The sequence below is a fragment of the Tachysurus vachellii genome, chromosome 5, assembly GCF_030014155.1.
Source record: "Tachysurus vachellii isolate PV-2020 chromosome 5, HZAU_Pvac_v1, whole genome shotgun sequence".
Classification (NCBI taxonomy): domain Eukaryota; kingdom Metazoa; phylum Chordata; class Actinopteri; order Siluriformes; family Bagridae; genus Tachysurus; species Tachysurus vachellii.
This window is the reverse complement of record NC_083464.1, coordinates 9,972,685-9,996,397: the sequence shown is the minus strand read 5'-3', so window position 1 is coordinate 9,996,397 and position 23,713 is coordinate 9,972,685. Positions and strand designations below refer to the sequence as shown.

The following is a 23,713-nucleotide window of genomic DNA, read 5'->3' as shown; positions in this document are numbered from 1 at the left end:
TCCAATGTTTTCCTCTTAGCCATTCTTGGGTGTTTTTAGCTCTGTGTTTTGGGTCATTGTCCTGTTGCAAGACCCATGACCTGCGACTGAGACCAAGCTTTCTGACACTGGCCAGCTTTGTGGCTTGTCAACATGTAGTTTGGCATATTCCAGTCTAGCTTTTTTATGATCTGTTTTCAACAATGGTGTCCTCCTTGGTCGTCTCCCATGTAGTCCACTTTGGCTCAAACAACAATGGATGGCGCGATCTGACACTGATGTTCCTTGAGCATGAAGCTCACCTTGGATCTCTTTAGAAGTCTTTCTTGGCTCTTATGTTACCATTCGGATTATCCGTCTCTTTGATTTGTCATCAATTTTCCTCCTGCGGCCACGTCCAGGGAGGTTGGCTACAGTCCCATGGATCTTAAATTTCTGAATAATATGTGCAACTGTAGTAACAGGAACATCTAGCTGCTTGGAGATAGTCTTATAGCCTTTACCTTTATCATGCTTGTCTATAATTTTCTTTCTAATCGCCTGAGACAACTCTTTCCTTCGCTTCCTCTAGTCCATGTTGAGTGTGGTACACACCTTGTCACCAGACAACACAGTGACTACTTGGAGCCCTACATATAGGCCCACTGACTGATTACAAGATTGTAGACAACTGTGATGCTAATTAGTGGGCACAGCTTGAATTAACATGTCCCTTTGGTCACATTATTTTCAGTCTTTTCTAGGGGTGCCATCATTTTTGTCCAGGCCTGTTCCATGAGTTTTTTTTTTTAAATAATTCTGTTGAAGCATGGTTGAAAAGCAATGTCTGACTTTCATTGGTTAACATTCATAGAATTTTTATTTATTATTACTTTTGTCAGATTAAAGTTTTTCTTTGACCATTGTGAGTTTTTCTTTCATTGACCGAAGAGTACCAACAATTTTGTCCATGTGTATATATATATATATATATATATATATATATATATATATATATATATATATATATATATATATATATATATTTGATTGTGTGTACTGTTTAATAACTGAGTAGAGAGGGGGTGAGTAGCAGGAGCGCTCACTTTCTATTGACCGTTTATCACATTCTAGTTGTTTTATTCGTATTTGTTTGTTACATCCTGTTAATAAATCTTAAAATTAGAATGCAAATGAATGGGAATGCATCATGGAGGTACTCCTTCTTCTTGGCCTCTCAGTGGCTATAGGCTGTTGCTATAGGCCTCATATTTAAACCACTATGACACTGACCAGGTGTTTACTAAGGATTAATGAATGCTTCATATCTGATCGGCCACCTGTGTTAAAATAAAAACCTCCCACTCAATTCTCATGGGATCCCAGACCCAATGAACTAATTTAGTCTTAATCAAATATATATTTATCTGTTAATTCTGAATAATGTATACTTATCCAGGTAGGTCTCTATGGTACTTATTTTGTGCACAGTTTATGTATAATATGCTTTCTTTTCTCTGAGAAGTGTATGCCATGTGGTTTGAGTTTTCCTCAGCATGATCTGAGTGTTATGAGCCAATATTTTTGACACTTGTTTATGGGCAGGTTCTGTTTTTCCTTAATTTCAAAAACAGCTCATCAGGGGGGATAAGCTGCCTAAAAGCATGTGGGAACTGAATCAGAGTTTGTTCAATCTGTGCATGTGCGTGAGTGTGTTTGTTTTAAGTTTTATGACTCAATATTATTTTATTGGCAATAGAGTTTAGTTTCTGTGTTCCTCAATGACATGTGACATCAGATTTAATTAGTGTTGATCAAGAAGAACAGTATAGGTATGCATGGCTAGCAATATCCACTAGCTAATATGTCTCTTTTTTAATGTTCATTTTCAAATTTCACCATTAAAGACATGATGCAGTCTCAAAGGTCTTGGCTCACTGATGCACGGTGTCTGATTTTCTATTGTGCTTTTCTTTTTCTTTTTTTTGCAAACGTAAGGTAAGAATTTTGTAAATGTGATAATGTTGTTTGTAACAGGGGTGTGACAGTGGGTCAGCATGTACCATTGGGACCTCAGCTTTGATCCTGACCAGAGGTTACTGTCTGTATGGAGTTTTGTGTGTTTTCTCCATATCCTTATGGGCTTTCCTTGGGTTTCTAGTTTCCTTCTACATCTCAGAAACATGTCATTATGTGGATTTGTTTTGGTTACAGTTATTGGCAGGACTGCACTTTTAATTTCATATTCGTGGTTTGGTTTTCATGTATGCAATCCAATGAAATCCAGCTCTTCTTGTTCAGGTTTATAACAACACTACTATATTTTCAAAAATGTCAAGGGCATCCTTAAAAATCTCTAAAACCATATAATCTCTTTCTTAAAAGTCAATATTTGCTGCTAATAAAATAAACACTTTTGCGATCATTACATCTTGGAAATTTTGCCAACCAAAGACAGCTGAACCCATGAATAGCGGGCTCTTCAATATCCAATTCTTGCTTTAGAGGTTTAAGTCTATCTGGCCCTACTATAAGGCCTCTTTGTTTGGGGATTGAAGCAGATTTCAGGAGTTTGACATCAGAACAGGGTGTAAAATGAGATGTCCTTCTACTGCATTATTCAGATTATTTCCATTCCTCACTGTGTGTGTGTGTGTGTGTGTGTGTGTGTGTGTGTGTGTGTGTGTGTGTGTGTGTGTGTGTGTGTGCGTGTGTGTGTGTGTGCATGTGTGTGTTAGTGAGAGAGAAATACAGCAGCGGAATTACTGCATTCAACAGGGATGGAAATTCATTTCCCTTTATTATTGTAATGGTGATGAAGTTTGCTATTTGTACATCTACAATACATATTGCCTGTTTGTTTTCAAGATTGTGTGCTTATCTTTTGGATAAGCTACTTTTGTTAACTGTCAAATTCCAAGCCGCACACCAGGATTACTTTTTCTGATAAATGTATGCTGTAGTTTGACAGTGAAACTTCTCTAGCTCATTCATTCATTTTCTACCGCTTATGCGAACTACCTCGGGTCACGGGGAGCCTGTGCCTATCTCAGGCGTCATCGGGCATCAAGGCAGGATACACCCTGGACAGAGTGCCAACCCATCGGGCACACACTCTCATTCACTCACGCAATCACACACTATGGACAATTTCCCAGAGATGCCAATCAACCTGCCATGCATGTCTTTGGACCGGGGGAGGAAAGCAGAGTACCCGGAGGAAACCCCCGAGGAACGGGGAGAACATGCAAACTCCACACACACACAAGGTGGAGGCGGGAATCGAATCCCCAAGCCTGGAGGTGTGAGGCGAACGTGCTAACCACTAAGCCACCGTGCGCTTCTCTAGCTCAATGTATCAATAATTAACAATACACTAAACAATGTTCACAATGTTAAAATGGGCAGGTATTTCATTACCAAGACCATAACGTTAACCCACCACATTTATAGTTATATTAAACCACAGAGCACCACAAAATTAAAGCTTTATAAAGATTACAGATAGAAATGTTCCAGTTTTAGCTGCTGTCTATGAATGCATGCCTTTTTCAGTGTGTACTAGGAACTTGATGAAAATAAGATGCATCCATAAATATGAAATAATGTCAAAGCACTGACTTCTTATTGAGAACTATGTGTGATTATGAGAAGCAGACACCTTGCTTAGACTTGGACATTTTACTGGCATGGTATATAGCCTAACATGACGTGTGACACAACTGGAGTTGGCTAACAGTTCTCTAATGTCCTGCCTGGACAGAGTTAATGGATCCTCCCCTGTTTGGGACCGCCAGTCTGCCATCTGTGCCATTACATAAGATTCTTCAAGGCAAAGGGTGTTGCCTTTACACTCTGCCATGTCCTGTTTAATGGCTTCCACATGAAAGGGTGAAATCAGCAATGAATGCAGTGCCTACAAAACATAATTCACCTCCTATTACCTGGGCATCATTAAAATCAAGGCTGCATTCACAAAATTTGTTTCACTTGGATGTTTTTTACAAGCGGATTCTAATTTTAGTTGGAATTGTACCAAAAAGAGCATGTTATGAACCAGACCAGCTGTAATACACAAAACACATCACAAAAAACTTTCCAGTCTATGCCTTTTAAAAAATAAAAAATAAATAAAAATAAAAAAATAAAAGCATACACTGTTGGTGAGTAACTCTTAAACATTTAAAGAACATAATATGAACAATGTATTTATATGCCATTAACTAAAAATCCCACAGGAGTATGTGGATGTATATTTGTATATATTAAAGTCTTTAATGTCTGTATATTTCAATGTCTTCAAAATTCGATTCATTTAAATTTAATATCTGTATTAGATATATTTTACTTGGGAAGTGTTTATCTCCACACAAAGACAGGGGAATGAGTTACTGAAGTAAATAATCCCTATAGAAGCAGAAATAATAAGTATTATTATGGAATAAGTACTCCAATAAATACAAATCCATGGAGTCACTGCAGTGTAATTTATTATATTAATGTAATGGCAAATCTCACCAAACCAATTAAACCACTGGGTTGTTGAACATCTGCTGTTATTCTGCTGATAATGACATATCTTATCACTGATGTCTTTTACATGGTATGTGATTTGTTAAAATGTGTAACTTTGTCTGGCATATTAATGCCTTTTGCTGCTGTAGCACCTACATTTCACCTCAGAGAATAATAAAGTACATCTATTTGCCTGCCTGCCTGTCTGTCTGCCTGCATGTCTGTCTGTCTGCCTGCCTGCATCTCTGTTGTCTATCTAATGTAGATGTTGCAAGTTTCCACTACAGTTTCCAAAGAAACTGAAACACCTTATTAAGAAAGAAGGACTTTTTGTTCAAAATGTTCTGTTTCTCTAGAGGTTTTGTGTACTACTTTTGGCCTGGGAAAATGTCACTGTGGCTGAATTCTGGAAAACAGCCTCTACTTTAAAAAGGAATAGAAGTGTTTTACCAAAACATTTGGCAGATGTCCTTATCCAGAGTGACATACAAAAGTGCTTTTAAGTCTCTATCAATGAATACATTAACACTAGGTTACAGACTAAGGATACCATCAGCCTAAACTCCGTTCAGGTTTTTTTTAAATACACAAAATATACAGGGAAAAAGTTTTCAAGTATTTCATGAAGAGATAGGTCTTCACCCGTTGTTTGAAGATAGACAGTGACTCAGCGGTTTGGACATTTCCACCATCTCAGTGCCAGAACAGAAAAGAGTCTTGCTGTATACCTACAGTACCTACATTTTGGAGAGCTAAACAAACAAAACGAACTTAAAATCAATTCAGCCTGAAATCTGATATTAACTAATTTACAGCACACTTATTAATGCAACAGTTCATGCTTACCTAGCACTTCACGTTTTTTTTTTTTTTACATTTATACCTTTTTGGTGGACACCCTTATCCAGGCTTCTGAGGCTACACAAGATAATCAAAACAGAGAAAAGTGCTTACACACTCAAAAAATTGTCCAATGCCTGTATGAATACAAGTTGCCTCCAAACTGCTTTTTTTCTCAGTGGTTTAAGCATGAGCTTATCTGTTACATTGCTAAGGCTTTAAATATCATAACTGCATAACATTTTAGTAAACAGACATCATTGTTATGTAAGACATTGCCATGTGTCTGCTGGCATAATCATGGCACAGCGTTCCTTTAACACTGAATCAAACCCAAAACAGAAACAATATACAGCCTTTATTTTTGTCAAAGCCTGGCCCTGAGTGCTGAGGTTTTGTAAGCTGTAAGATTGCTTGATTAATCACTTCATCGTGTGCACTTCATAATATACAGTCTTAGTCTTCGTCTCAGACAAATCCTGTCTCAAATATCTCAAGCCTATAAAGAAACAAAGAATATGTGCTTATCATAACACGGGCTTATTCTTTACATTCATATTTGCAGTTTTAACAATTTGTCGACTTGAATATATGAGGTGTGCAGTGATTCTAAATACAAAAGGGTGAAACTATAATCTAAGTAGGTCATACATGAGAGCATACACTATCCTGTAAGGTAATGACACTGACATCATTTCAGCATAGGGTACTTGTGCTGCTTTAAATAAAAAACAGAAATAGATGAATAAGTGCAGAAAAGGTGTGTAAAATGCACTGCCGTATGTTTCCCAGTTCATTCCTTGAATATTAAATAACACCAGCTGTTTCAGGATTAGGTCATTATCTGGCTCATGCGTACAGCACAGACAGAATTCTGTGTAAATGTTTTAATACATACTTCCTGATGATCCACTTCCAACTATAATTTGACAAGTGTCTAACATTATTAAATCAGTCATTCACTGAGTGTGAGGTGAGAATACACCCTCTATACAGCCTGTATGGGTTACCAATCTGACACAGGGTGCCACACACACACACACACACACACACACACACACACACACACAAATAATGGACATCATGTAAGACCATCTGAGTTGTGAATAGACTGTCATGCCCATTGGGAAAACTCCACCTATTTCTTGTGCTTAAGTCAACTTTATGTTAAATTCATCTGAATTTCAGTGTTAGCTCTTTCTTTCTTACAAATGTTTGACTGTGAACATGCCCCCAGCTTTCTAGATTACAAAATTTTCAGTTACAAATGAGTCCTTAAATGACACCAGATCTGGTTTACTCTATAATATAAAGTGACATGTGAAGTCCTTGTGCAGTTTTGGATCCTTCTAGTGTAAACTCAAGAATATCAAAGCAGGCCAGGACACACTATCTAACACAGATGGAGTTTCCTTCATCCCTCCATATAGTACATCTCCTGTTTAATGCCTCACACACACTTCCGGCCTTCCTCTCTTATAAACATGCATATGCTAGTGTACACAGACGCACATACAGCATACACCTTGGCACTATTTCATATTTTTCCAGCTTTCCTCTCGTCCTGTATAAGCAAGGCTTGCCCCGAACAGGAGGTTGTGCATAGAGCTGGCCACAGCACCACGTCTGCCAGGCTGGCTTTAGATAGTGATAGTGTTGCATCAGTGAGCAGCCATTTCTCTGAGTCTGAGCACAGCCCAGACGGCTGAACTGAAGAATTAACAGTCCTACTGTAGATTCAGTCTTGTGATCTTCGCTAAACCAAACTCTCACCCAAAGCACTAAAATGCATTATTTCGTATTTGTATGAAATGTAGTAAATAACCCATTATTTTTTCCCAAAGTATTGTTCATTGACTTTAATGTAGATTTTGAACCTTTATTATTTTTTTTAAATGCATTTTATTTACTTGAACAAAAAGAAGCCATTGTGCTATTTTCCCCTCATTAGAAAAACTGCATTAATACCAAGCTAAAATATATAACGATTACTGTGATCCTAAACCCTAAGGATAAACACACTGTGTGGTGCTCTGTGTTCCATATATATTTTGTACACTTTTCTAGTCACAAGCCTCAGAATCTTGATCATTCAGTCTGATTATTTCTATGCACACTCAGCATGAAGACTCCTTGAACACCAAGACTTTTACCTCAGCTTTAGGTTAGCTTTTCTGTGTAAGATGTAGTGAAAGTCTTCAGGAAAAGACGACTTTAAGGAGTTAGCAATCAGTAAACAAAACAATCTTGCATGTTTAGGGACTGTCTACAGGGAAAGGTCTGTAGTTTGTCAATTGCTTTGTCAGAGAAATTGCTTCTTTCTGAGAAAGTACATAGTTCTTGGCAAAGCAGACTGTGCTTTATTGTGAATGTTAGAAACCTAGAGAGACTGCATAAACCTTCTCCTTAAACCTAACCTTAGGGCTGTCAATTGTCACGCATTGAGAGTGACAGTCACGCATTTGAGTCTTTTGTCACACTCTCCAGCCACACATCGTATTTCTCATGCAGAAAAACTTTTTGACTATTTATCATATGTTTAATATGCCGCAGCGCCCAAACTGTATCTGTCCGCACCGCTGTCTCTATGGAACCGGGCAGGAATCAAGCGCGTCTCCCCTGGAGTTCTTAGTCAAGCCTGACACTTATCAGCCAATCAAAAAAAGAGGCTACACAATAGCCAATCAGAAAATAGCACTATTGTATCTGGGTAAGATTTAACGCAACAACCAATGAAAAAAATATATTCATTATAGAGGGTATTTTCGATGGTTGGTTTGAACAAAACCTCAACATGAAACAGCTTGTCTCTGGACGGGACATTGTCCTCAATCATGAACCTAAAAATGGCTGGGCTTCGAGCCAAACTGTTTTAAATGGTAGCCAATATTACAATTGATAAAGGAGTCCAAATAGGCAACAAACACTTACAATAAACACCAGTCATAATCTCTCTCTCTCTCTCTCTCTCTCTCTAACAGATTATTATAAACCCTAAATAAACCCTAACTCAAAATGCTAATGCAATGTTAATCTTAGTCTTCAAACCCTCTCTCTCACACACACACACACATATATAATATATTGCTCTATATTTACACTGTAAATCTTAAATCTCTAGATAACGTTGGACAAGGGCAATTCACAAGATAACTAGCTTTTTTAAGGTGCAGTCTTATCACAGCTGCCACAGATGACAAATTGCAGATGCTATGCTTCCAGGATCCCCCACAGTGAACTGTACCCAAGACAATGCAATATTTTCCTCTTTCCTTATGTATGTATGTGTGTGTATGTGTGTGTACCAGTTTGCATGTGTTAGCTAATACAGTAGGAGCATCACTTCTGCTTTAAAGCCAATGAGCTTTAGCTCTATTTAGCAATATAGAGCATCATTAGAAGGCATGGGATTAGTTTCCATTGTTATGCTGACGATACCCAATTAATTTTCTTTTGTTAAACTCTGATAAGAAAGAATTACTTCTTATCGTTCCAAAAAATAGTACACAGAAGCTCTCACACTTCAACTTCCATTTAGAGGGATGTACTGTAACTTCTAGCTCAACAATGAAAGACCTGGGTGTTATATTAGACAGCAACATGTATTTTAAAACTCATATAGCCAATATTACAAAAACAGCCTTCTTCCACCTTAGAAATATTGCCAAGCTATTGCCTAACTTTATCTGATGCTGAGAAGCTAGCTCATGCATTCATGACCTCTAGACCGAACTATTGTTTACTAGGTGGTTGTCCTGCATCTTTAATAAATAGGCTATGGTTATTCCAAAATGCAGCTGCCAGATTTCTTACCAGGACAAGAAAGTATGATCATATTACCCCAATTTTATCATCTTTACACTGGCTACCTGCTAAGTTTAGAATTGATTACAAACTTCTGCGTGTTAGTCTTCTAACACTCTACAATCCTTCACGCTCTCTGAGATCACAAAACTCAAGACTCCTGGTAGTTCCCAGAATATCAAAATTTACTAAATGCAGTAGAGCGTTTTCGTATTTAGCTCCCAAACTTTGGAATAGTCTTCCTGATAGTGTTCAGGGCTCAGAAACACTTTCCCAGTTTAAATGTAGATTAAAAACTTATCACTTTAGTCAGGCATACACATAATACATCCCATATTCTTGTGCTCTAGTACATCTGACCAAATGCGCATTATCATCTAGTGCTTGCTAATATTATGAACAGCAGCTATGCTAATTCCTCTCCACTGCTTCTCTCTTTCTACCCATCCTGAGTTATCCAGAAATTGTACCAGCTCCGATTGTCTTCCGTGCCATAAGATTTTGGACCTCCACTGAGATGAGGCAGACTCTGTGAGGATCCTGAGGCATCTAGAGTTTTACCAGCTCCACTTGGACAATTTCATGTGGTCTTTGAGTACAACAGTCTCCTCATCAATACAACATTTATCAGACTGTATATTTATAACCCACAGTGTCACCCACATGAGGATGGGTTCCCCATTGAGTCTGGTTCCTCTCAAGGTTTCTTTCTTCACCTTTCAAGAGAGTTTTTCCTCCCCACAGTCACCTGAGTCACATCAGACTTGCTCATTGGGATAAATACAAACACATGTAAATATATCTAATATTAATCTTTTATTTTTATATCATATGAATCTTTATATTAATCTTTATATTAATTTTTGTTTTATGTTTATGTTCTGTAAAGCTGATTTGAAACAATGTCAATTGTTAAAAGTGCTATACAAATACATTTGAATTTAATTGAATTGAGCCCTAGCTCCTCTGGCTTTTCTTAGGAGGCTGAATCCCTTGTCTAAACTTTGACCTCAGATAGTGCCTCTCCGCAGTCTGTTGTTCCAGTATATTTATTACTCCTCTCCCCTGTGTCAGAACCTACATGTATCCCATGAACTTTAAGCGTGAGGTGAGAATACACCCTGGTTGGGATGCTGAGCAACATAGTGCACACATTCATACACCCATTCACACCTTCAGGCAATTTGCAAACCACCTTCCACTTTCAAGCATGGAGGAAACTAGAGAACCTGGAGGAAACCTCAATGGACAAAGGAAGAACATCTTATGTCAGGATAGAATTGGGGAACCCTGGAGCTGGGAGTCAGCAAAGATAACATGCTATACCACCGGCTGTGAAAAGCGCACAAACGGAGCTTCCTTTCAAAATTCCAAAGGATCTTACAATTACAGTTGTTTATGTGTGTGTGTGGGTGAGTGTGTTTGTAACACAGAGAGATGGAGAGAAGTAGCATATGAGTGAAAACTGATGTGTAAACGAAATCCAGTTTCTCTCAGGAACTAAGTCAATACAACCTCCACTGCTGTTTTCCCTCCTCCTAAGGCTTAAACTGACAAGACCTGACCTTATGAGGGAAAAGTCAAAGGAAGCTTTATTTGTTTTTTTATTAACTTGTTCCATAAAGGCCTAAATAATTGTGGATAGATTAAACAAAGATTAAAATTAATAACTCCAAGCTTATTATTTTTGCTGGGTTGAAACAGAACAATAGCATTTTTGAGTGTACCTTCTTCCATATTTCCATATTTGTTACAGTTCTTTCTTGCAAACTCAGCCTTCTAAAGCATAATGAGTTTTACAGTATCAGAGCAGTTTTTATGGTGAGTACAGTGTTTTAATGGTGTATTACACAGTATTAAAGTAAGCTGATTTGGGATTTGGATTTTTAAAAGTGATCTCTAGGAAGTTGTATAGACGAGAGCTCTGAAGTGTTGGATGGTTATCAGTGAGCTTGATTATCCAGCTGACTTTGTGTCCCCTGCACACCATGAGCTTGTGTTTACACGCCGGTTTGATGCTACAGACATCTGGTGACACAAAGGCCTGTCAGAGCTCGGCAGTGTTGGGTGGCCAAGATACACATGCATCAAAGTCTAAAATTGGTCAAGATTGAAATTTTCACTTGTTTATTTTTTCAATGTATTGATGTTACTGTACTTTGTTTCATCAGGAACTAAATCATCAGCGAATCATCAGAAAACACTCAGGTTTAGAAGATGCACTTATGTCAATGATGCCTACTTCACCTTTCCCACGGTAATTTTTAAAGGTTTTTGATTGATGTATCTTTGTTGTTTTGGGTTAAGGCTTTTTACTTCCATCCTGGTAGGCTTTTATTTCTCCAACACACCTGTTTCAAATCAAATTTACTAATTAACTGCTTTTAAATCAGATTTATTAGAGCAGATAAAGTGCTAAGCAGTGCAATTTCCACAGGCTGAAGGCTGAGCTCACTCCATTCTTATAAAACCACAAATATGTTCATACACAACGAAGCATACTTTCTGCTCTTTTGTGTCTCAATTTCAACCGATCTTTGGTTTATTTTTCCTAGAAAGGAATTCTTCTGTCTACAGTTAACATGCTGACTCATGTTAGACCATGAACTTTATATCAGTTTTTATATAGTCCCCCCACCACAGTCTCCCTGTCCTCATCATTGACACTACACCTCAACATCACTGTTTTCCTACAACACACCATCACCATGGAGATCCTTTCACAGTCAGAGCAAGAGTTTTCTGCAAACCTTTTTCTCACCACATGGTTTTAAGCAACCATTGAGAGCAAACTACGGGAAATAAATCTCAGAAATGCACACACACATACATAAAAAAAACACTGAAGCTGTTTAATGATCTCAGACATGATTAATGCTTTAGGTGCCTGGTTGTGGTTGGTATTATCTCTGACTCAAATACTCATACTGATCAAAAATGATCGAAAGCATTAGAGAGTTCCGTACACTCATGAACCAGATGTTCTCTCTCAGCCTTTCTTAAAAGAAATGTTTAGCAAGTTAACACCCAATTTGGAAAATGCCTTGCATTACCTCAAAGCACTTACCATCAGTGTCATAAAAGGTAAACTTTGCTTTTGTGCAAGACTATAAACAAAATTGTTGCCTGTAATGTTAGCATTTTGGGTTAAATATTCCATTAAAGGAGAATTTAATCAAGAAATGTAGTGGATGAGACAGGATGTATTCTACCCCTTTAGATTTGAGCTACAATGCTAAAATAGTTAGTAAGTACTAAAGGTTTATATACAGTTAACACTGTGTTAATACCTAAATCATCACCCATCAGCTTCAGCGACTTTCAGCATCTCAAACAGATTGACTAATTTGTTTTCTGACATCATATGACAGAATTACTGCATGCCACATTTAATAGCATGTTGCTGCGGCCATCTTGAATCAGGAATCTCTTAGCAAATAGCTTGATCTCACTAAAACTCCACATACTAAGAGTAATCTGATATTTGATTTGGTATATCTGGTTTTGGGCAGCACAGTGATGGAGTATACTAAGGCGGCTGCTTTTGTGTGCCCATCATACCCAATTTTTCCCTCAGGAATTAAAGCAGTGTAGTCAGACAGGAGGTGGAACTGCTTCCTCGTAACTCCATGGTCCCTGGTTTGATCTTCAAATCATGTTATTGTCTGTGTGGTGTTGCATTGTTATGCTCTCCCTGTGGTCATTTGTTTAATGTGGGTTCTCTAGTTTTCTCTCAACTCACAAAAAAACACGCACAAAGGCAGATTTTTATATGTAAAATTGTATGTAGGTGTGAATGTGTATTCATGTTGTGTATTGCTTCTAGTTTTGCTGTCATCCTGACCAGCATAAAGCGGTTACTGTACATGGATAAATGGGTGGGTCTCTGTTAACATGGAATTATTCTTTTTTATGGGACTTTACAATTAACATCAGGGTCACTGAGCTAAACAATGTTTTGAAAGTGAGTGTGTGAAAAATTGTAGATATGCAGTTATATGCACTTCTTCTTCTTTCGGCTTTTCCCTTCAGGGGTCGGCACAGCGAATCATCTTTCTCCACCTATCCCTATCTTCTGCATCCTCAACACTTGCACCCACTAGCTTCATATCCTCATTAATTACATCCATATACCTCCTCTTTGGCCTTCCTCTTTGCCTCCTGCCTGGCAGCTCCATGTCCAACATTCTCCTACCAATATACTCACTCTCCCTCCTCTGAACATGTCCAAACCATCTTAATCTGGCCTCCCTAACTTTGTCCCCCAAACGTCCAACATGAGCTGTCCCTCTGAGGTACTCGTTCCTTATCCTGTCCAATCTAGTCACTCCCAAAGAGAACCTCAACATCTTCAGCTCGGCTACCTCTAGCTCAGACTCCTGTCTGCATATACAGTATGCAGTTATATGCACAATGCTGGTTAAATCTTTCTTGTATTTTGTTATAACTACATTAGCCATTTTGTTTTAGAGCAAACTCTCAAATTTTAGATACCAAATACTATATATATTTGCTGATTATTTGCATTTGGTGAATGGAGAAAGTCCCAATAAAAAGTGAAGCGTTAAGGTTTAGGAAATTGAATCTTCACGATTCAATAAGAAAAAACTTCTATGAATTTATTAGCTTAACATTAACATTAGTTCCCTTACTAAAATAAACATCAGGCAACAAATTGCATTGTTTCACTCAATAATACTGTAAAATATTCCGTGAGCACTTGTCAGACTTGCCCTAATTTGAAATCAAAATCCAACAAAGTGACAAAATCACTTCAATATACTCTAATTCAACAGCCTTGAAAAGCCAACCATGGCCTCCCAGACTGAAAAATAATGTACTTGCAAAAAAAGGAGCCTTCTGTCTTGTCATGTATGTCCCTGATGATTCCTCTTGAGAACTTTTCATTGGTTAGATGTCAGTGTATCAGTGCAGATAGAGTAGGGCATTCCAATGTCCAATGTTATCTCTTCTTATTCTCTTTGGCATCTTTCAGGCGCCATTCAGGGAGTGAATTCCATACGTCTTCCCAATGAAATACCCCTGGAATGAATCACAATCATGCTCAAGGCTTTGTCATTAGTGGAGGCTCTTGAATGTTTCATCAATGTCTTCTTGATGTCTGTGAAAGTGAAGTCATATTTTGTGCTGTCCACTTTGTAGTGGTTGAGGTATGTCTGGGGGAATATAGTCACAGGGTTATACAAAGCCTTCTCCTTTGAGGCTTTGAAAAACTAAGAGTCTTTTTTGGCAGCGAAAACCTGATTCCATCTGCATTTATAAGCGTGTAATATTACCGGTGTTCCCTGATTAAAACTAAAACATCAGTCTGGATGTAGCTTTTAAACCTTTCTGGGGCTTTGATTAAATTTTTCAGTTAAATCTGGATGAAGTCCATTTGTTCGGTACAGTAATAAACCTTACACAGTATCTCTCAGTAAAGATACTGCAAGCCATGGAACATCTGTAATCCAAGTACTGTAGACTCCCCTTTTTTCTGAATCCAGATGTGCACTAGGTTAGAGATGTTTATGCAATTTGCATTAGAAACATTTCTGTAATGGACTTAGATATATAAGAAGGTGATTATATAGGCCTTGTCATTCTGTAAGTGTCTGGGATTCATCATGCTCTACTAATGCCTAAGCAGGTGGTTGATAAACATCAACTTCAAATCCATACCTCACCCTCACCTTGACCTTTACATATATTTGATTATGTGGAAAATATGGTATGTTGTGGCCAGTGGCACTGGAATCATAACTAACATTAACTAACTATTATTACTTGCTTTGTGGTCATATCCCTTGTCCATATATGAACACTGGGACATTATTATTACTAAAAATTGTTCTTAGTCTCATTTAGTACTAAGAGAAGTCTGTGTTCTCACAACTGGAAATTCATAACAATTCATGAACCCAAAGCATAGGATGGTTAAATGTAGTTAGGTAGATGGAGTAGTGTTTGTAACATCTTACAGCCTTTGTATGAAATTGTATGAATAAAATACAATTACAAATTAGTTTAAATATCTCATGATATCAGGTTTGAGATGAACATAGGTAAGTGATATGTTTCTGTTTCTCTGTCGGTCATTCACTGACTGTCTTACTGTCTGTCTGACTTTCTCTCTCTATCTCTCTCTTACACACACACACACACTTACTCACTCATGTCATATATATGGATGTCTCATGAGAAACATCTGTTCATTTGCATTACACTGTGAGACTATTTTGCCTTTCTCTTTCAATGCACATTATTGTTTTCTTTTTTGGAACTGTGCAAAGCAGGCAAGCAAACTAATGACATTTTAATAGAGAGGAATGGAATTTAATTATTCCCATCCTAAGTCACTTTAAATGTTATTTAGTCTTTTGGTCTCTCAGGTTTCTTGCTTTAGTAAGAGGAATCCCTTTACAAAGCTAGGAACAGATGTCCAAAAAGCCACTTGTGAAAACATTTTTCTGTTTACACATATTGTTTTTTGTTTGTTTGTTTGTTTATTTGTTTTTTTTATGTAGAACTGAATTATTTTGGATTTTGAAACCCATCCCTCCATCCATCCATCCATCCATCCATCCATCCATCCATCAATCAATTTATGGCACTGCTTATCTTACACAGGGTCATAGTCATATCCTGGAACCTATCCCAGGGAACTTAGGGCACAAGTTGTGGGACACCCTAGATGGAGTGCCAACTCAACACAGAGTACAATACACACATTTACATACTCTGGACAATTTAGAGATGCCAGTCAGCCTACAGCACATGTCTTTTGAATGGGGTATGGAAACCAGAGTACCTGGAAGAAATCCCTGAAGCAGGGGATAATATGCAATCTCTGTTCACCCAGGAAAGGAATCAAACTCCCAACCAGTTCTTACGCATGTGTGTAAATAATGCCAACTGTAATTTTTTGCCATTTTTTAATAAAAGTAAGTAAAGTCAACATGGTCTATACAAACAACTAAATATGATGTGCAATATTATCTACAATAAATTAATATAAGGTTAGCTATATGCTTGACATGACTAAATGTTTCAAAAGTTGGATTATAATTTTCCACTGGAGGATTTATTTTTCACTGAGGAAGTGTTGTTTGGCTAGAAAAAGGTTGAAATACCATTTATATGAAATATGATTGATATGATGCTTTGAAAAGCGCAGCCATTTTTGGGGAGATAAAGTGGGAGACTGGTCTTATCGTCAGACTTTGAGGAGGAGACATGGCGTGCGTCAGTGAGAATGTGGGAACGGTGCAGGGCCGGATAAAGGTGGAGGTCCACGGCTTGAGTCTGGAGTCAGATTTCAGTGTTTTTTGAGGGGGCAGATTGAGCGGAGGGTGAACTGAGGCTGTCTTTGTTCAGGAACAGCTCCTGACGGTGCGGTGCGGAGCGCGTAGGCTCACTGCGCCAGCGGGGGAGACATACAGCGCCTCACGTTTCTGCTTCAACGCCGCAAGCTCATTGAGTGAGCGTGGAGACATGACTCGCGGACCTATGCCTTTCCTAAGGTGAATTTTATAAATACCTGCTACGATTTGATTTCTACTTATTTTATTTCTGAAAGGATGTTTCTCATTACATCTTTCAACTGTTCTTGTCACCAGAGTGCCGCCGTGGTGCTGTTTGTACCTCACTGCGTTGTGGTTTTTCCATCCAGCAAGCGCGCTCCAGCTGCAGGACGGTATGCCACCTTTTCACATTCTAGCATTCTCTTTTTTAAAAGTTTTTGACTTCCAAAGCAGCGGCGGGTGTATGAGTGCATGCTAAAGTTGCAGTTAATTCCATATTACTTTTTCATGTGCTTTGCCTGCGTGATGAGATTTGAACCTAAGTTTACGAAAATCCTGGCTGAAGGTGCAGATTTGACACTTTGCATAGTTGAATGAATGAATGAATGAATGAATGAATGAAATCCATTACCCTAAATATATTTGATAAGTTCTGGTCACGTAGGCAGATGACACTGACAGAGAGGGACATTGCTCACTCAGATTTGCTCTGACTACCTTGTCACGTTGATGCGCTTTTACGCACAGTGCATCGTTTTCCCTTGTGTTTCACGTTTTGCGCAAATGTTTTGATATTAAAGAACTTCACCATCGTTTCCAGTCCTGTTTCTAGAGTAACTGCTGTACTGCATGGTTTTGTGTTTTCTCCAGTCGAACACACCCCCAATATTTCTATCTGGTATCCTAGGATTTGGCATGGTCACGATAAGCCAGTAAAGCAAAGGAATGCTTTGGTGATTTTACTACTGGTACATTATGATTAAAACTATGGCCTGTTTGTTCATGCTGTGCATTTTGCAATTGGGTTTGTAGTGTTTACTCAGAATGGGCTCAGCTGGATGTGTTCAATATATCGATGAATTTCTTAACTTAAATCAATTCTTAAATCTTAAATCAATTGCAACATTACTTAATAAGTATGAAAGGTTCAAAGTATATAGTTTCTTTGTTTTTATGAATTTGAACAATATGTAAACATGGTACTTGTTCATTTATTTCATAAGAGATTAAGTTATGCAATAATGGTTCCAACACAGATGCAAACCCTCTTTATTTGATTCATAGCATTTGGCAGATAACCTTATCCAGAGTGACTCATTGAGCTTGAGGGTTAAGGGCCTTGTTCAAGGGCCCAGCAGTGCTGGAATTTGAACTTGTGACCTTCTGAGCAGCAGCCTAGTGCCTTAATCACTGAACTACCACTGCTCTATACTAATATAAGGTACAGGTGCATTGAGGAGATTTGAGCTCCCTGTTTGAACTACCCAGCTTGATCTGACCACCTACCAGCTGCCATAACACAGACTGAGCATGTCAAACATCTTTACCAGCATAAGCAATTTTCCAGCTTCTTTTAACTAACCAATAAAGGTTTGAATTATTCTGTACTTACTTTTTTGTTCACTTCCTAATATATATTATTTGTCAAAGATTTATATAGCAGGAATTTGGAAACTGTTTACTTTCTGGCTATTACCATAAAGTAATAATAATAAAAAGATATTCTACCAATTTGACCATGTTGGCTGGTAGGTCAGACTAAGCTGAATGTTTTTAGTTGTTTTTTAATAACTAGCAAATTAAGCACCTTTACTTATTCCTGACCATCAGTTAGAGGACAAACTGAAGATGTGATCAAGGACTGATAAACTATCCTTGTCTGTGTACCTCAAGGTCAATGCCACTGAAAGACATGCTGTGATTCTAACCACAAATTACCACTGTAATGAGTGATGGGTGGCCAAATACAGTCCATACATCTGAGGAAAAACTAGAAAATAGTTATTATGCCAAAAGAATGGAGACCATATAATAACCCATTACCCCAATAACCATTACATACAAATGCTGGATTGTATTCAGACTGTAAAATAATGTTGTGAGCTCATTGTAGACCCTGTTTCAAATGATTGCATTCAGGCATACAGAAATGAAGCATGCCAAGGATTCACATATTTGTTAGCAAAGTTTCTATGTTGGAAGTGATTGTAAAACATTTTACTATTGATACAACTGTAAACATGCCGGTCTGACTCTTAAATTGGTGATAAATTAATCACTAGAGTACAATTTCCTGGTTTGCATACTGAGAAATTGCCTTTTTGCTGCATTTTTCGAGGTGGAGGAAATTAATAAAGGACAGTTTTGGAGTATATACCTGATTGAGGTGACAGAAGGTGACCTTTTTTTATTAGCAAGCTAATTAATGCTATTGTCCTAATATTGAATGGATACTGTGTATTGTAGTATAAGTGCAATGATGGAGTAAATAAACTACAATGGTACTGTACAAAGGTGTGGATGTCAAGATGTTTTGAGTTGCAACACTGTGTTACAGAATACTTCATAATATGAAGAATAAAACATGATAGAGAGTGTCTCTACAGTAAATCAGTATATTATGGAAGATGTATTGAGTAGATTATCATAGTAAGAACATCTCCTAGTGTTTTGATCGCCTTATAACAATGATTACAACTTTCAGTGGTTAGTAAAACAAGTTGGTTCCTGTTATCACATGCATTATAGAAGCTATAAAAAGTTGTCCCCTCACCAGCTTTTAAAAACCTGAAAGTGCGAAATCTTCTGTCATAAAAATTGCTCATCACAGAAAACTTTGGTTGCATTTGATTTCAAGTTGTTTTTAATGTTTATGATTAGATACAGATTATGTGGAGCGCTAGTCATACAAGTCCCTGTGATGAAACAAGCACATTAGTCTAAAGTTTTCATCACTTGAAATACAGCCACAGCCAGAACTACAGATTTAAGACCATAGAGGTGCTGTGAGATTAACACTGTTAAATTCTACTCTTTTGCTGAAATGCTTCCTCACCAGTTTTTGTGACTTTATTGATGTGTATTCATTTTTGGAGATATTGATAGAGAAGAAGACTTTGAGTCAGTACTGTATGTGATGTCAGGCTTTTGATTCTTCATACTGTAGAGCAGTTTCCATGGAGTGACAGAACTAAGCTGTTGTATGGTTGACATTTGACTTCTGTAGTTTTATGACTCATCATGCAGGAAAACACAGCGAGCAGTGTTGTATATTTGCCAGGCAGCCCATTTGAGGACAAATATTTCCAGCCACAGCTGTAAACACACATGAAATAAAGCTGTTGCTGTGGAAACTACATTGCTGTGTATTCCCAGGAATGTGAACTCTTTTCTAATTCAAATGATTGTTTGATTCACATGTTTGAGGTCTGCAGTAGTGTTAATGGTTATTCACACTGAATGATGGTGTGTGGTCAGTGAAGTTGTTAGTGTGAGTCATGTGAAATCAGCATGTTTTCAAGGTTCTGTTTGGTTGCTTTTGGCTTGAAGTAAATCCAAAGCTATCTTATCAGCAAAACCTTGAACCTCTATTTTAATAGGCATTTTATCCAAGGTGTTTTTTTTGCATTAGCGTTGCACTCTGTACGTTCTTGGACTGAAATGTCCTCATTTGACCTCAGATAACAGACATACAGAAGGAAGACACCTTTAGCTCTTCTGCTTAATGTACATGAACTTCTCTTAGCAAATGAATGAAAGTTGTTAGCAGGTTCCTAGTTACATCGCAAACATGCAGAATTCTGGTTTATAACACAACTCGTGATCCTTCATGACTTTGAGTTGTTCTACTCATTTCCTGTTCTTTATGTACAAGTTAATCTCTTGAACTACAGTATGTTTATAAATCATATTAAGGCTTTGACTTGGCTAATGTCTGTGACATTTCATGGGCTATAAACTCCAACACCAGATATGAATCAATACTGTATCCCAAACTTAAAGAAGCAGCAGCATTCTACTTTAGGCTTTAATAATTAAAACTAAATGAACTTAAAAAAAAAGTGGGAAGACAAATTCTGAAGCTTGAAAAAATTAACCATTTTTCAAAGGGTGTACATTTTAATCACGTTAACATAAAGCTTATATATATATATATATATATATATATATATATATATATATATATATATATATATATATATATATATAGTTAAGCACTTTAGAGCATAACATATAGTAGTAACTATAGGTTATAGTTAAGCACTTTATAGCATTGAAGAAGCTCTTTATATAATAGTGTCAATTTGAATAACAATCCAACATACAGTTGACCGTTTATTAGTTGAAGGCCTTGCTCATCCATCCAAAAGTGGTGAAAAAAGTCATTACATTTAGCTAACTGCTGTGTGGAGCTTTTTGAATAGAATTCTCCAAAATGAGAAATAATGAAAGCATGAAATTCTCATTCTGAGTGCCAAAAAGTATACAGCTGGAAATGTCTGGCCAGCACAAGGCAGATACTGATTGAAAATATCACTTGTAGCAGTGAGCTGTTTGATTAACATCAGCTGGTATCAGGTTTCACTGACAGAACTTCCAAAAAGTGCTTAAGGGGGAAAACAATCAGCCTTTTTTAATCAAGAAAGAGTCATGTGTGTCAGCCAAAAATAGCTTCTACCCTCATGTAGATATTAGGTTTCTCAAAGACATTTGGAGAAGATCTAGAGCATCACCTATCAAAATGAAGAACTGGATACAAGTTGACCTTCAATTTTATTTAATGATATTGTATTTCTTTGAGTGGGTCAGGCTACAGTGAAGCCCCTTTGAAATAGATATGGCTTTAGAGCTTCTTCATGTTGATTTACAATTAGGTTGTTTTTTTATTAACTTTTCATTGGCTCATTGAATGGTGCCTTTTAAAATAGTCAAGAGTGAATGGTCAGCGGTGCCTTTGGGTGGAATTTTGGATCGTACTGAAGATTGTGAAGATGTGAAAATGCTAATATGAACATCATGCATCATAGTATGCCTTAAAAAACAGATGCTCAAGCTGCAAATAAAAATGTTACTGTAATGTGTGAAGGCCAGCTGTGTTTCATTTGCAGCATTATGAATCATTGTAGGATTCATAAAGGGAGATTTTCTTTAGAATCATAGAAATATATTCCCTCGCTTTCTGGAACAAATGAGGCAGAGGATGCAAGTGTATTCCTTTTATTCACTGTGTAGTCCTTTTATTCATTCACATCAGTGGGTGAGTACATTATACAGAACCCATGTCTTTTGCACCTTGAGAACATTTTCTGATATCCTGTTGTCTGTTGATTCTCAGAGCACATGCATTCTTGGTTTGTGGTGGCCTGAACCACGATTCCTAAATAGTGCCTGAAGTTCATCTGCTTAGCATCTGCTCGTTGAATATAGTACTGTCCCTGAAGCTCCAGAGACATTCTCCCTAATAAAAAACCTGTACCATCTGGAGCAGACGATATGTCACCACTGCTGCACCATCTCAAAGCAATACTACCTATCTGTTCAGATTGTGTAATCATCCCTAGGCCATGTATTTTAGGGTTGTATATATTACGCAAATGCTCAGGCAAGTGGACATCATAACAAAGCATTTTACAAGCAACATATTCCCTTGTTGTCAAGCAAAATGGTGACTGTTTCTATTCCACTCCCTGCCGGGTTGTGTGATCTCAACAGGAACGTCCAAACAATAGCTCTGGAAAACACTGCGCCATGTGATGTGGCATGGCAGGAAAGCTGATCGAAAATGACAACCTGTATCTGTGTTGATATGATGAGGACAGAGAAAAGTAAAACAAAAAAGTGTGACAGGATTGTTCCATAATCTGCATGAAACATTATAGCCGCTGGAATTATAAATGCGGTGCTTAGTGTTAGGTATGAAGTCAAGTCATATGAAAGACTTGGTTTTGTGCTGTTATCACTTATCAGTGTTTTGTAAGGCATTGCTTAAATATCTGAGTTTCAGCTCTAAATAAGTTGACCTTTATAATGTGTGACACAGATAGCACTAACTTGTTACCTATTACTATAGAATCACTGTCGATCCAATCATTGTCTGTGTTGCTTATGCTACACAGGCTTGCAGGGAACCTGCAGTCTATAAGAAAGTACTCATGGCACAAGGCAGGGGGCACCCCATGGCAGGACACAATCACACAAACACACTAAGGACAATTTAGAGATGTCAGTCAAACTACCACACATGCCTTTGGACTTTGGGAGGAAACTGGAGTACCCAGAGGAAACCCCTAAAGCACAAGGAGAACATGCACACTCAGCCCACACAGGGCAGAAGCAGGGCAGAAATTTAACCCCAAACCTGGAGGTGTGGGGCAAACATAATAGCCACTAAACCACCATGACCCACCAGTATGACTACATCCGGAATAAAGTGCAGATACAGTATATGTAGTTTATGTGCATCAGGCTAAGGTATTTAGTATTTATGTAATAAATGTAGCAACATATGTAATAATTATTTATAAGTATGCAGTAATATGGGTATGTGAACAGGAATGTAGGATGTGTGGGTGTTGTGCAAACATCCTCTGGTTCCCTCATGAATATATGCTAGTAGTTGGAAAGCTTAAATTGCTCCTAGATGTGAGTGTGCATGTGATATACAGTCATTTCATCCAGAGTGCTGAAGATGGATAAATGAAACGTCACCCATTTCTGAACTAGACTCTAGTTTTTATGTAAAAAACATAAAACATTTTTTTTTATGTAAAAAGTACATAAGAACCTCAGATATCTGAAGTGATTAATGGTTAAGGAGAATGAAATTGGAATATTTAGTATAGTTGTTTAGTACATGTAGACATGTTTATCTATATGCATATATATTACATACTTTTATGGACAGCTTTAGACAACGTGAGAGCTTAAATGGACAACCAATCCATATGGAATACCGGGATATTTGTTGGTTGTTTTTTTTAATCTAGTCTGGATAGAGTGACTATTTGGAATGTTTTAGTTCATCCTACACAATAGGGGGACTTCCAGCAGGTGTGCATATTTTCAGATAGGCACAGAAACAGGATATGACCTAGGCCACCTACGCTGAATCTACACAACGCTATACACTAAAGGCAGTAAAGTTTCCTCTGAAGTTTGCTGAGTGAACATGAAATAAATTACAGTGGATGAAGTATAGGGTGCTGTTAATAACAGTGAGGAAGAGGAAATGGTGGGAGCAGATGGATTGGACTACATTTCTTAAAGGGTTTGTTATGATTGGGTGTCTCTGG

The 23,713-nt window shown here is 37.6% G+C and overlaps 1 protein-coding gene across 2 annotated transcripts in view; it reads left to right on the top strand.

Annotated features, from left to right (window-relative positions):
* Positions 1 to 16,335: 16,335 nt before the first annotated feature.
* The window catches only part of col15a1a (collagen, type XV, alpha 1a), a 71,721-nt gene continuing 64,343 nt past the window's right edge, over positions 16,336 to 23,713 (top strand). For both annotated transcript variants that reach the window (XM_060869657.1, XM_060869656.1), the window contains exons 1-2: positions 16,336 to 16,640; positions 16,737 to 16,813. In XM_060869657.1, coding sequence (XP_060725640.1) covers positions 16,612 to 16,640; positions 16,737 to 16,813 — 106 coding nt within the window. In that variant the 5' untranslated portion in view covers positions 16,336 to 16,611. The remainder of the gene's footprint in view (positions 16,641 to 16,736; positions 16,814 to 23,713) is intronic.